Consider the following 15,716-nt stretch of genomic DNA (forward strand, 5'->3'; position numbering starts at 1 on the left):
CTTTAATGCTTTTAAGTGCAGAGGAAGGATTTGGGGTTGTATTATGGAGATCTCTCTATAAAGCATGCCTATTTCTGTCACAAAGATATTTACATTCCTTGTGACAGCAATAAGTGCTGAAAAATAAAAATGTGAAGCAACAGTGTAAAAATAAATAAAAAGAAAAAGAAAAGTGCCCACGCGCCCCTGTACTTGCACACAGGGGACCACACGATCCCTTATGCACTCAAACAGCGATCATCCCATGCGAGGGATCACCGCAAATGTCAGACCATGGGCAGTAATTTTAGCACTAGATCTCCTCTGTAAATCTAAAGTGGTAACCTTTAAAGCCTTTGGATAGTAAAATTTATCGTCATTTGTTGCCGTTGCACGTGGGCAATTTTAAAGCGTGACATGTTTGATATCTATTTACTTGGCGCAACATCATTTATATTTTAGTAAAAAAATTGGGTTATGTATTGTGTTTTTTTTGCTTTAAAATTCAAAAATCTTGTTTTAAAAAAAAAACAATTAGCAAGCATGTTATACTTACCTGCTGTGTGCAATTGGTTTTGCACAGAGCAGCCCGGATCCTCCTCTTCCTGGGTTCCACTTCTGTGATCCTGGCCCCTCCCTCCTGTTGGGTGCCCCCACAGCAAGCAGCTTGCTATGGGGGCACCCGAGCCAAGTCACAGCCCCCTGTGTCCATTCAGACACGGAGCCCCGACCCAACCTCGCCCCCTCTCTCCCCTGATTGGCTAACTGACTTTGATTGACAGCCGCAGGAGCCAATGGCGCCGCTGCTGTCTCAGCCAATCAGGATGAGCGTCCCAGAAGGCTAAGACACTCATTGACATCACTGGAGACAGATGGAGCTCAGTTAAGTAATATTGGGGTGCTGGGGAGGCTGCTACACACAGAAGACTTTTTATCTTGTATAGAATTGGAAGAAGTCCCGGAGGGCAAGCGTATTCTATGATTAATCATTTCATGATTGGACTTTATATTTACACAAACTAATAATGAGGCATTAAGAAGTCACAAGATTACATAAAGTTCCCTGCTCAGTTTGTGGTAGCTTTTTTATAGAAGAGAAACAAAACCTGAAATTTTAGCAAGCTTGCCTAAACATTTGCATAAGAGCTAATTTAAAATTCATGTTTTTTGTTTTTCCTTTAACAGCAAAATGAAAAGGAACATTTGCTCAAGGAGAGGGACCAAATTTTATCCACGTTGGGAGAAACCAAACAAAACCTCACCGGACTCTGCCAGCAAGTGTGCCACGAGGCTGCCCTGAGCCGCGAGCAGATCCACATCCTGGCAAAATATTCCAGCTCCGAGTGCCCACTGTCCTTCCTGGTGCCAGAAAAGGGCAAGATGTTGCTTCAGTGTGAAGCCATGTTGCAGGAGTTCGCTGGAGGGTTACTAAATACTGGAGAGGCTTCCCGGCACACAGCAGAGGAGGGTAACAGTGTTCTGCAAAATGCCGCTCCCATGGCAATCAAACCACCTGCAACCGCTTTACCAAGGCAGTCTGCCACAGCAGGGGGCATTGCTGATTTTTGCCAACAGATGACTGCTAAATGCACTACTGATGAACAAAACTAGCCCTGACCCTGAGGGGACAGCTGTTTATTAAAAAAAAAAAAGCAATATTTTATTTTTGTATCTTCTTTAACAAGAGTTTTTTTTTTTTTTTTTTTAAGTAGCATTTAAAAATTCAAAATTTTTGAGGTAACAGATGATCCTTAAAGCATTATAATTAGAGGAGTGCGATGGGACAGGCGGTGTGTAAAATGTTGCTTGCCTTTGCCACACCATTGTGCAGATTCAGAATGTTGATCCTCCCCCTGCCCATTTCTGCTTCTCTTACTGCCCAGATGTTAAAGTCGACCTCCAGCCAAATGTTTAGGTTTTTCAGCGTGAAGGCTTAGACCCTCTGGCATATTTTTACTGCTTTATGTTTGGTAGATTTACTTTTACTCTTTGTTCTGTTGTCACTTGGGATAGTAATGGGAAAGAGATAAAAACAGAGGTTTTAACCTTAATGCATTATATGGCCCAAAGTTTGTGGACACCTGAGCTTCACACTTATGTGAGCATGTTGGATCCCCATTTCCAGAATCATGGGCATTAATATGGGGTCCCCCCCCCAATCCATTTTTAGCTTTAACAGTCTCGCCTCTCTGAGAAGGCTTAATCACAAGATTTCAGAGTGCGTCTGTGTTGGATGAGACGATATGTCTCGCAGTTGTTCCAGAATAACTCCAATGTTTACAAGGGTTGAGGTCAGAGCTCTGTGCAGGCCACTTGAGTTCCTCCACACCAAACTCATCAAACCATGTCTTTTTGGAGCTGGCTTTATGCTCAGGTGCATAGTTATGCTGGAACAGATGAGGGCAGTCACAAGGACAGAAGCTCACTGTTATCTAAAATGTCTTTGTATGCTGCAGCATTAACCATACCCTTCACTGGAAACGGCAAAGGTAGGCAGCCGGCAACTCGAGGCATCCATATAGTAAAATTCCTTTTTTTTCTACAGGGTGATTAGAGAAAAGCTTACACATTTTGACCCAAAGCCTTAGTCATAGCTATGACTAAGGCTTCGGGCCGAAACATGTTAGTTTTTTCTCTATGTAGTCACCCTGTAGCAAATAAAGGAGTTTTTGTATATGGATGTCTCAGGTTGCCGACTGCCTACCTTTTGCTGTTTCTATTGTTTGGAGTGTATGGCAGACACCCACAGATTGCACACTGAGATCTTACCTCCTCTGGTAATCCGGACAAGCGTTGCTTATCTGTTGTTTGCCTTCACTCCAAACCCCTGAACTCAGATTGTCTTCAAACATTTGCTCATATAAAGTACCAAAGGTAGTTTGCTACAAAACTAAAACAATAGTTTATACTTCTATATTAAATGGGGTTCACAAAGGTTTCTGACGAGTGGAAAGTGTTTGCAGCAAATACCTGGAAACACCTGGTATGTTGGATCTTCACACCTTATAGGGGTTCTACGGTACGCTGATTTTTTTACACACAAGATATGCGCATTATCTTTCCCCTGTAACTAAATGAATAACTTAGGATGAAGGTTTTCTTTTTTTTTTTTTTGTCTTTTTTATTCGGTCTACAATATAAGGCTATATATTGCAACTTGTATTTCCTGGAAATATTTAGTATTACACGATGACTCATGTACTTGGCTTACATTTGAACTAGGGTGATTCATAAAAGGCGCAGTCCACTCAGCGCTGATATTTGATGTTGTTTTTTGTTGCTGACACTTTATGGGCTCTTATGTCTCTAGGGAACTCTGTGTGCATTAGTTCTTAGGTCTCGGCAGCAGGCGGAATGACAGAAGGTAGCCTTTCATTTTAGAGTTCTCAAGAGATAAGAAACACTAAGAGGTGGATCTGCCCACCATACCCCACTTAAGACCAAAATATCATTTTTGGGTGGACTAACCATTTAAGGGTCATGCTAGATGGGGGGATTTTTTTTGCCGGTGAAAACTTACTTTACCCTATAGATGGTGTGCTTGCGGCCCAAACCAGCAATAGGTTTAAGCTGCAATCTTTCACCAGCGATAATCAGTGTGGAAGTTCAACAATTCTACGCTGGCTAATTTTGCATTGCCAGACCGACATATCTAAGCAGCTTGTACAACCTGTATTAGGTATTGGAGCATTAAACAATGCTTTGCTTCTCTTATACTAACCCATCCGGATCCTGCCAGGATAAAAACGTGGGAACTGACATTGACTAAGCCTGTCATCCTCATCCTTGATTTACTGCTTAGTGAATCAGCGATCCGGTAATACGTATTCACTCTCTGTAGTTGATTCTCCCAGCCTGTATACTTGTTATTGGTCTGTGACTCATTAAGTTGGAAAGCAAAGATGACAGTCCCGGAGCATGCACTTTTAAAAACAAATATAGGAATGATTCTATGACTGTGTTCTGACAGGTATCCTTTAATTACAGTACACAAAGAGCAGCGGTGAGCAGTAACCCATGTGGGGCTGCCTTCTGATTGGTTTGCTTACTATACTTTTTATTTTTTTTCACTCTTAAAAACCATTGCGATTCACTACAAACGCTTGATGGGTAGTGTTGTAAGTACTTTTATAGTTTAGAACTAAACTGTATTATCTGAAACCCACTGATAAAAATCGCTAATAGCATTAATTCAGCAGGGTCACAGTCTATGCTGACCGGCAAGAAAACCTATATCCTAAAATAATGTGCTCTAGGATTGGTGGGGTTTGTTTTCAAATTAAAGTGATACTCCATTCAGCTGTCCCTCGGCAGTGCTGTCATCATCGTCTGGTTTTATTTCAAATTTGGGATCTTCAGCTATCTTGATGCAATGCCCCACTCGTGTGCACGGGAGTTCATTTATTCCAGCACCAAGGTGTGCTGTGAACGTATACTTAGCTGTGCATGCCCAGCTTTTTGTACATTTAAAAGAAGATTGCGAACAGGCAAATACGTTTGTTGTATTGCAGAAGATATACCACGTGTCTCATATCATGTCACTTTTGCAACAAAGAAATTTGCATTTGCAATTTTTTTTTTTTTTTACAGTTTATTTCTGCTTTCATTTCAATACCCAAAGTGGGTATTTTTTTTCCACACTGCCTGATAACTTGAATCCCATTTTGGTTTCTTATTGCTTTCAGAGATTGTTTCTAAAGGTGGCCATAGATGATACGATTTTCTTTCCTTCCATCATGGGTGGAAGGAAAGAAAATCGTTTGATTCCCTCATCGACACAGTGTTGATGGGGGGGGATGCCTCCTGCTGCGCTATTGTATTCTGCCAGCAGGGGGCGCAGGGAGTATTCCTGGATGGCCGAATGCAATGGTTACTGCTAGCAGCTATAGCTGCTGCCCGTAATCCTATATAGAAAAATCCGACATGCTGATTGTACCCAAGTTGATCAATTTGATCAACCTGGTACAATCGGCTTGCCCATACATGGATTGACATTCGGCCAATCCCTGCTGAACCAGCTACAATTTGATCCATGTATGGCCAGTTTAACTGGCCATCAAACTGCCGCCAACATTTACAAAGCCAATGGATGGTGTCCCCCCCCTCCCCAATAGTAGAATAAACTGATAATTGAAAGGGACAATATTACCTTTGTTATGACCACATAGGGGGCAGATACACTATCTTCAATGAGTTAATCTTAGGATTTGTAATTTATAGCATATCATATCATATCATGTGTCTTGTTCAGCTGACCCATGCCTATGTACTTATTTGCTTCGAGTACCATTGGCAATTAATATACTGGGGAGTTTATATCCTTTTTATTTGGATTTGTTTTCATATCTTTTATTGTGAATACAGATACTTGATTTCCTCGTCCTGAGATCCAACACAAAGTACTCTGTGCCCACCTTTTTTTTTTTTTCTTTTTATTATTTAGAACTCCCTACATAAACAGGACTATCCCAGCAAGTATAAATGTGCTGGAAAAAGTTACACAACAGCTTGTAGAAAATAGGGATTTATCCTGTTATAGTTTTTTTTTTTTTTTCTCATAATGAATGTTATTTCTCATGCTCAATATCGGACACATTGATCATCAAGTTACCTTGAATTGTTTTACACTGTGTGTCTTAAACCATACCAAGTGGTGGTGATTCTTGTATCTTCTGTCATTTGGGGATATTTTGGTGCTTCCAATTAAAACACAAGATTAGAAAAAAAAAATGCAATATCTAGGCATAAGCTGACGTCGGCGTCACTTGTCCATTTAGTTTTATCTGCACTACAGCCATTAAAAAATACTCCTAGTTTATATATTTACATTTTGTAAAGGAGATGTTCTTTAAACAGATATAAGTGGGGTGAATGATGTGTGCACTTATTGCTGACCTTCACGCCTCCTTTATGCTCTTGGAATCCTAGGAAGTTTGACTTGCACTTCAGCGGCTTTACCCTTCGGGTTGCTGATGTCCTGTGGGCTGACAATATATGAAGGAGCTTTCAGACAGCAGTTGCTGGAATTGTAGGAAGCAGTTTTTAACCACTTGCCTGCCAGGCCAATTCTGACATTTCTCTCCTACATGTAAAAACATAATTTTTTTGCTAGAAAATTACATGGAACCCCAAAACATCTGTTTTTTAAGAAGAGACCCTAGAGAATAAAATGGCAGTCTTTGCAACTTTTTATCTCGCACGGTTTTTGAGCAGCAATTTTCCAAACAGGTTTAAAAAAAAAAAAAAAAAAACATCAAATATTGCATAATGTGAAAAATGATGTTACACCAAGTAAATAGATACCTAACATGTCACGCTTCAAAATTGCACACGCGCGTGGAATGGCGCCAAACTTCGGTACTTAAAAATCCCCATAGGCGACGCTTTAATTTTTTTTTTTACTGGTTACGTGTTTTGAGTTACAGAGGAGGTCTTGTGCTAGAATTATTGCTCTTGCTCTAACGTTCGCAGCAATACCTCACATGTGTGATTTAAACACCATTTACATATGTGGGCCCGACTTGCATATGCGTTCGCTTCTGTGTGTAAGCACATGGGGACAGGGGCACTTTACTTTTTTTTTATTATTATTGTTAGTTTTACTTTTATTATTCTAGTTGACACTTTTTTTTACATTTTTTTTTAATCACTTTTATTCCTATTACAAGGAATGTAAACATCCCTTGTAATAGGAATAAGCATGACAGGTCCACTTCACAGCGAAATCTGCGGTCAGTAAGTCCCCACATCTCACCTCTAAGCTGGGAAGCCTGAAATAAAAAAAATAAAATTATCTCAGCTTCCCAGCCGAGGCGGCGCCATTTTTTCGAATGCAGAGGCCGGGCGTGACAACATAACATCGCGCCCGGTCTTCGACTGATCATAGAGACTCCAGGGACCATCTGGTCCGCCGACAATCTCCTATGGTCAGCACCCGAATTGGCCAAGTTTCAAGCCATGGAATGCCCTGTTGGTACCACCTGACATAGTAAAAATTGACTGAAAAATCGAAGGGATCTCGTGGAGAATTGTTGGCCGTACAGTGACTGTTCACTTTTGTTTTGGGAGTTTCCTTAATCCTTGACAACTTCTTACATTTTTCTTGTTCAGCTGCTCTCGTGCACATCTCTGGATTGCGATCAAGCTCGGGAAGGTATTAGGGGGGCCTGCATAGAGGGAGCTGCACACTGAAGGTTTTTTTTATCTTCACGCATGGAATTCATTAAGGTAAAATACCTTCACCGATTACAACCTATCCCTTTCCCTTGGCCTATCCCTTTGCCTAGCAGGCTAACTGGCCAATAGTGAGGGGTGGGGTGTATATTTAAAGGCAACTTTATAAGCACTTAGCAACACCCAGAATTTTATTTAAAACCTGGGTGAATTGGTCGTATTATACGCAAGTAAAATATTTGTACAGCATATACTCCTCACTCCTGTATAGTGGATATGTCCTTTGACTCTAAAGTATACTTCCCTCTTATGTTATGTTTTTTATTTTATTTTTATTTTTTTACACACTGCAAAGCACAATAGTTTTTTTTTTTCTTGCATGTCATAAATAGATAATTCGAATTATTAAAAAATTATATATATATATATACATATATATATCTATATATAGATATATATATATCCCTGCCTATTTTATTGTGTAAATATCACTTTAGCTGGAGATAAGCATTCAGCTTTTCTAAATGGCGATTTTTTTATTTAGATATTGGCTAAAATCAAAAAAAAATTTTTTTCTGCTTATTCAATGTGGGCATGATCTAATGTGCTTGTTTTTATATACCTCTTGTTCAGCTTATACACAAACAAAAAATTATAGTGGAAAATATATAATATATATGTATTGATTTAAGTTGAACATGTTAAATGTAAAGGTTTTTTTTTATTATAAAAGCAAAATCCCTGAAAAAAAACAACAACCCATAAAAAAATAACAGCATGTGTATGTATATTAAAAAAATGTGATTAACATTTAATTTAGGGAAATTTAAAAACTTCCTACCTCAAAACTGGACATATGTCTCTACAGAAGATGTAACCCTTTCCTTGACGCTGTATATAATACATTTTTCACTTGCCTTGGATATCGGGGAACAATCTTTATGGGGTTATAGCTAGATTAAAAATGATAAATGTAAAATTGACGACTCCACTGAATGCACGCTTATGTAAATTCTGTTTGTCGCATTTTGACCATCTTGCTATCATATGCCTAAATAAATAACTGGGATGAGGAGGTAGTATATATGTTACTGTAACAAATTGTGATCCATGTATCACTCCATGGTTTTTATTTTTAGTAATCCCCAATGTAATTTAAAGGGTCAGTCATATCTAAATATGTTATTTCAGTGTTTTGTAGATGCTAGAAAAATAAAGTGCATCTACCCCCAAAAACAAAAATTTTTATATTTTGCAGCTTGTGGAGGCTACATTAGGATGGCAAAATGCCAATTCTTTATTGGAGTATCGAAAGTTCAAAGTAAAAAAAAAATCACAGAGCAAGAGCACATATGGGTAGGAGTTATGACGGGTTTCACACACAGCAGCACTTAATCATAAGCACTGCTGTGCTTGAAACCTGTCAACCCTCCTACCTGTAAGTGCTCTTCCACTGTGATGTCTCTTATTTTGAACTTTTGATACTTCATTAAAGAATTGGCATTTCTAGTGGAGTGAGCTATAATTGTCACCCAGGGGTTTATTTAGTAAATCTGGAGAGTGCAAAATCAGGCTTACTTCTGCATTGAAACCAATCAGCTTTCAGTTTTTTTTTTTGCCAACGCTTAATTGACAAGCTGAGGTTAGAAGCTGATTGGATTCTATGCAGAAATTAGCCTGATTTTGCACTCTCCAGCTTTAGTAAATAAACCCCACAGGCTCAACTTCAAACATGTCTGCCTTTTGTGTGTGTGTCTATTACATTGGGGCTGATGGGATTGTAGTTTACATAAGCAAGGCTGTTTGTACTTTCTGTTCCGCTTACAGGAAGTGACAGGTGCAGCATTTCTGGCAAATTCAAGTTATTTTCTCTATTTGCTAAAAATGTTCTTAGCCCCATAAGGAAAGCTAATGTAGCCACCACATTTTAAGGACTGGTAAGCTGCAATATTTTATTTTTTGTTCTTGGGTCAAGTTAACCTTCTGACCAGTTTCCTATGTCTCCAATACCTTGTACATATGGACTTCAGCTTGTATAAGGCCAGTGTCTACAGCACTTTACAAAAATCATTTGCAAAGCATTCAACCTGCTTTATGCACCTTTGTTTTGAAGTCCTCAAAGCACTCTTCAGCTCTGGTTTAGGAAGGTTAAACATAGATCTTAATAGGAATGCTGGCTGTACTATTTAGCATGTTTCAGTAGGCTTCAGCACTACTTGACGCTTGTTGAAAGCAAGCTGAGGCCTGAAGTTTAAAATCCTCATACTAGAGGCTTCAACAAAGCTGCAAGAGCTAAAGCCGTATGTACAAGGCCTTAGGGATTCTGGTGGCAAGATGTCTGTGCTTAGGTTCCAAGGACTGCATGCATGCTGTGGTCTAAACAAGGGGGTCCACTCTCCCTCTTGGCTTGTTGTTGCGTTATGCAGGCTTAATGGATGACTGTTGGTTGGGCGAGGCCTTTAACTTTTGTAGTAGTAGTAGTAGTAGTTTTGATAGTGGGTAATGCAGCTTCTCAATCACAGTACAGAAAAGCGAACTGTAGACTTTAAAGGGCTCCTGTTGCTGTGTGAAACAAGTTATCTTTGTAGTTTATACTATTAACTGAAGCTCATTATGTGGCTTCTTAAAACAATCTAGTTCCTTGCTTCCATACATTGCGATTACGTATTCTGGAGCCACACACTGGTTCAAGCACATATACAGACACTCGCCTAGCTGCCCCCTGATGTGTTTCGCACCTCGTGGGGCTTAGTTGCGGAGCCAACTATGACTAAACCAACTACGATTCTATGACTAAGTGCCAGCAAGCAGCAAAAAGCATCATAGAATGGAAATGGGGTGGACTGTCTACACTTGTGCTGGTACAAGTAGTGTGTGTGTGTGACTCTAGACTAGGTTGTGCTGTGAAGACGCTCTAACTTTCGGTCTAGTGAGAGGACCTTTTAAACATGATATACCAGGAAGAGCTTTTACTGGCCCCAGTCATGGGAGCCAATATTCTCCTGTGGATAGTCTGTGTTGGGCTTTCAGTACCATTTAAGAACAAAGGCATTTTAATACACCTATGGTACACAGCCACATACAGTCTAACCCACTAAATGGCTGCTTCTGTCTTGCCCAGGTAACAGGAACCCTTTAAACATCTACACTACCAAGTACAGTATACCGAGATTACCATTTTCTGACTGTCTTTATTAATCCAGAGCAAAGAGCATTCATATGTACTAAAGTGCCATAGCCAAGAGCAGACAATCAGATATCACTTTTCTGCTGCTCAGTTTAACATACATTCTGATTGGTTGCTCTGGGTCATGTCACTTTGCATGTTGCGCTTTGCCTTATCAGTTATGCTTATTTCTTTAATGTCACTATTTTGTGTATTTTAATTTTTGAGTCTTTGGTATGAGAAACTTGGATTCAGACATTCTCAATTTAAAAAAAAAAAAAAGAGAATGGGAAAAAAAAAAAACTCGTATACATACACTACCTCTTTTCCAGATGATTTCAGGGTGCAACATTTGTTCTTCTGATGAAAACAGTATCTGATTTTATTAAATTTATTTGTATAGTTTAAGGTAGGTGCTTGTTCAGCAGCCGATATTATGCAACTTTTGTAATTTTAATATGTATGCGGAGTCATTATAAGTGCAACATTTGGGAGACTTATTTTTGTTCTTATTCATTTATGTTTGTATACATTTTAAACTTTTTTTTTTTTTAACTGGTTGTCGTGGTGTAGTCAGTAGTAGAGGCAAATGAACTGGCTGGGTTTACCCAGACTGGTAGATAACCTTGGTGATGTAACCGAAACACTGGAAAAACCTTCAGACTCTGGGTTGAAGTTCATTCCTCATAAATCAACATCAGTCGCTTACAATGTCGGATCAATATACTAATGCACACCTTGTTTTCAGAATTCAGTTAAAGGGTCAGTAAATGTAAGGACTTCGCTATACGGTCAGTTCTTGATGGTGCTGCTCTGCCAAAAAATAATTGCTTTCTAATTTGAATATATATCTGACATTCTCTTCAGACATGGCATAGCTGGGTGGTTGACCTTACTATTTCTTAATGTGACTACATAGTATTGCTTAGATAGTTTCCCAACCCCAGTCTGCTTACTTGGAGAGTCCAAAGGAAAAAGGGGAAACCAATAAGTGCTAGGACGTTGATGTGAGTTTAAACAAGGTAGTGAGAGGGCAAACAAAACATTTGAAGATCCCACTGGCTCAGGTTAGGCTTCTCATAACAGAAAAGTCTACCCTCCCATGGGTACTCCAGCAAGTTACCAGAAGATAACGTGCATAGATGGAAAGAGTGCCAGACGTGGTCTGGTGCGCTCCTTCCACCATATATGCACATCTTTTTCTGCTTCTTGGAGAGCACACTGATGTGGTTGGCCGTGTTCTATTTCTTCCTAGTCCGAGTTCCCAGTCAATGTAAATCTGGGCATAGAAACAGATGGAGGAAACAAACGGATTCCGCCATCCATGTTTTATGGTGCAAATGGATGAATCTCCCACTGTGGCTATTGTATTCTGACTGCCAGGACCCGAGGATGGCAGAATACCCCAACAACAGCTGTATCTGATTTGATGAAGCTGGTGCTCGTCTGACAAATTTCCACCTGGCTCCTTACATTTTTCATTTGAAGGGCCACCCTCAAAGCGAATTTTGACCAGTTCATGAAGAACCTGATGAAATTCACTCAGTGTATGGCCAGCTTAAAGAGGAACTGCAGTCTGCTCACATAATTTGTAATAAAAACATCTTTGCCATTCTGAAGCTTCCCTCCAACCACTTTGCGTATTATTTAATATATACTGTGATTCTCTACTTTCCAAATATGCTGCAGAAACCTCCCTCCACTGAGTCTGGCTGCAACCATTTTAACTGTGGGCGGCGGAAGCTGCTGCCTGTTCACTTCTTGGATTTACACAAACACACACCTCCAGCTCTGCAGCTCTAATTGGCCCTCTTATGACTCATCCCCCCTCCCTTCCTGGCAAACTCGAGAGTGAAAGCGAGAGAGTTGTGCATGATGTCATAAGCCTAGGCTAATGACCAGACAAACAGGAAGTGGGCTGTAGATGGTATTTACTGGCAGAAAAAAATGTTTTACTATCCAAAGTTAAAACGACAAGGACAGAAGATTTAATAGATCGAAAGATGAAAAAAAAAATGACTGAAGTTCCGCTTTAAATTGGATAGCACTGAGAAAAGCAGTGAAGCCCCAGTTGACTCGCTGTGCTGGCCTTCCCACTTTCACCCTTGCTTTGCAGAGGATTGTGGGGGGGGGCAATTTAAATTCTAATTTTAAATAATTATGCTAGCTGTATTAAAATTAATGTATTGACCTTATTTCATGAATACAAAACGAAAGGGCGGCATTTTATTTTTGCCTTTCCTTTTTAATGTGCGGTGCGTCAGTTGTTGCAAGTAGTTAAAACCAAACATTTGCCAGTATAGCAGAGTTCTAAATTGCAATATAAATCAAGCTTCCTTTTTGGGAAGATTTCCCACAAACCTCTTCCTGAGAATGGTAAAAGCCCAGCAGGAAGTCTTTGCTAAAGGATAAAGGTGCTTACAGATAAAGAACACCCAAAGACCTGACTTCTGGTAAAAAAAAATAAAAAATAAAACGAATGCACCATGCAGACCTAATGTCAGGCCAGGCCAGTGGATTCTCCTCTGGAGATCAGTTGCCCAGAGGCTGTATATCAGTCTTCCAGTTAAATCTAGAACGGGTCAGATCATTCAGCTTCCATCTTTTATTTACGGGTGTATCTTTAGCCTAAAACACTGGGTTGCACTTTACTTTGAAAGCGGGTGTAAACACATTTTCAAATACAAGTTCTGTACAATAAAATAACCTGTACTTTTAGCAATGTTTATAGCTGGCTTATTAAGATTGATGTATTCATCCTTAAAATGAAAGAGCAGTCAGAAGTTCTGCCTGGGGCAATTCATCCGGTTCCTTCGCCTCTATGCTCCTTATTATGACATCCATGACAATCCATTGTATTTCTTTGGGCACAAAGCCACTCTGAACTACAGTCTTATCTAGCAAGTAATCCATGTTTATTGTTGATCATACTGAATATTATACGCCTGCCATAGCTGTAAATTATGGCTATTTTCAGGGATAATGGTACACAATAGGCTTATGGTGTGATGTATTTAATAACCTACGAATTACTTTTATTTTATTTTTTTTATATTAATAACCTAAATGTATCTTATAGTATCCTGACAATGACATAGGGCTCAGGGTTGCACCTTGATGGATCAGCTTGGTGGAATTGCAGATGGTGATGGAATATAGATATGATCTTTGAAAACTGGCCACATGATGACGTAATTTGGGGATATAAATTGTACGTGGTTGCAATGGTTTTTGCACATGACTCTTGGATTATTTTTTTTTTTTAAAGCAGAACTCTAGTCAATAAAAGATTCCCTCAGCTATCATGCCTACTTGTCTGTCGTAGGGCCCAGGTACTCCTGTATGACCCACTACAGTGCGTTAATGCATTATGAATGGGCTGCCAAGCACCTCAATGGACACGCACCTTTTTGTTAAGACAGCATAGCATTGTGGGTCATTGAAAGCTACTGTGTTGAGGTGCCATTGGTACCGCACTGCACATGGAGCCCTGCAGATGCATGATGTAGGCTCCTCCCAGGTCTTTCTGCTCCTGAGATACCGGGGGACTTTCCTCTGGCCCGCCCCCTCTTTCATCCCACTATTGGCCCAATACTGTGATGGACAGCTTCACTAACAGCAGAACAAGAGGGGGAACAAGCCAGAGGCACCTACCACCATAGGACTCTGGGGCAGTTCTACAGCAATATTTTAAAGCTTCTGTCCCTTTTTATTTTATAAGGGAGCTGGGTGGTAAGCCAGTAAAGAGCGCTTCATGGACTTTCCATTATGCAAACCATGGATTCCAACAGCAATTCCATTGAATTAATCCTCAGTGTTGTAACTTATTTTCTTTTTAACAAAGGACAAGCCTTGTGTCCTGCTCCATAGTACATATCTAAGCTGATGTTTAATAACCATTTGTAATGTCATGTGTTTGTGGTTTCAATAATTCTGTCTTTTGATAATCAAACGACACTGCAAGATAAAGCAATGCTATGTAATTTTAATACTTATGTGAAGACAATAAAGTTTCAGTATTGTAATGAATAATGCCAAATCTTTTGTCTCTTTTTTTTTTTTTTTTTAAACTTTACTGTAAGTAGGCAGAGACAGGAAAGTGCCAGTTCTGCACCCAGCAATAGGCCGGTTGTTGATTTTTGTTTCTCCAGACAGGATTACCCGTTCATATACTTCTGTCCTATTTGTGAGGCAGAGGGGTTTTAGCTCTCCACAAATGTTACCATCTGATTACACGATTTCTATTAGATCTACCAACAACTGTGTAGTGCCAGGGTCTGCCCGAATAAATTGATGGGACATAAGTTGGTCATCACATTATATAAATTTGCTAGTTGATTGTTTACTTACAGTGGATACAAAAAGTCTACACACCCCTGTTTGAAATGTCAGGTTTTTGTGATGTAAAAAAAAAAAAAAGAGCCAAAGATAAATCATTTCAGAACTTTTTCCACCTTTAATGTGACCTATAAACTGTACAACTCAATTGAAAAACAAACTGAAATCTTTTAGAGAAGGGGGAAAGTAAAAATAAAAAAACTAAAATAATGTGGTTGCATAAGTGTGCACACCCTCTTATAATTAGGGATGTATCTGTGTTCAGAATTAAGCAATCACATTGAAACTCATGTTAAATAGGAGTCAGTACACAGCTGCCATCATTTAAAGTTTCTCTTATTAACCCCAAATAAAGTTCAACTGTTCTAGTAGGTCTTTCCTGACATTTTCTTAGTCCCATCCTACAGCAAAAGCCATGGTCCGCAGAGAGCTTCCAAAGCATCAGAGGGATCTCATTGTTAATAGGTATCAGTCAGGAGAAGGGTACAAAAGAATTTCCAAGGCATTAGATATACCATGGAACACAGTGAAGACAGTCATCATCAAGTGGAGAAAATATGGCACAACAGTGACACTACCAAGAACTGGACGTCCCTCCAAAATTGCTGAAAAAAACAAGAAGAAAACTGGTCAGGGAGACTGCCAAGAGGCCTACAGCAACATTAAAAGAGCTGCAGGAATATCTGGAAAGTACTAGGTGTGTGGTTGGTACATGTGACAACAATCTTCCGTATTCTTTATACTGTATGTCTGGGCTATGGGGTAGAGTGGCAAGACTGAAGCCTTTTCTTATGAAGCAAAACATCCAAGCCTGGCTAAGTTTTGCAAAAACACATCTGAAGTCTCCCAAAAGCATGTGGGCAAATGTGTTATGGTCTGCTAAAACCAAGGTTGAACTTTTTGTCCATTATTCCAAAAGATATGTTTGGAGCAAAAACAACACTGCACATCACCAAAATAACACCATACCCAATGTGAAGCATGGTGGTGGCAGCATCATGCTTTCGAGCTGTTTTTTCTTCCACTGGAACAGAGGCCTTAGTCAAGGTAGAGGGATTTA

At 39.6% G+C, this 15,716-nt stretch overlaps 1 protein-coding gene across 2 annotated transcripts in view; it reads left to right on the plus strand.

The window, feature by feature from the left end:
* BACH1 (BTB domain and CNC homolog 1) overlaps window positions 1–14,357 on the plus strand; it is an 85,539-nt gene extending 71,182 nt beyond the window's left edge. For both annotated transcript variants that reach the window (XM_073617098.1, XM_073617096.1), the window contains exon 5: window positions 1,165–14,357. In XM_073617098.1, the coding sequence (XP_073473199.1) occupies window positions 1,165–1,590 (426 nt within the window). In that variant the 3' untranslated portion in view covers window positions 1,591–14,357. The remainder of the gene's footprint in view (window positions 1–1,164) is intronic.
* Window positions 14,358–15,716: the final 1,359 nt, after the last annotated feature.

The sequence above is a fragment of the Aquarana catesbeiana genome, linkage group LG02 (assembly GCF_042186555.1).
Source record: "Aquarana catesbeiana isolate 2022-GZ linkage group LG02, ASM4218655v1, whole genome shotgun sequence".
NCBI lineage: Eukaryota > Metazoa > Chordata > Amphibia > Anura > Ranidae > Aquarana > Aquarana catesbeiana.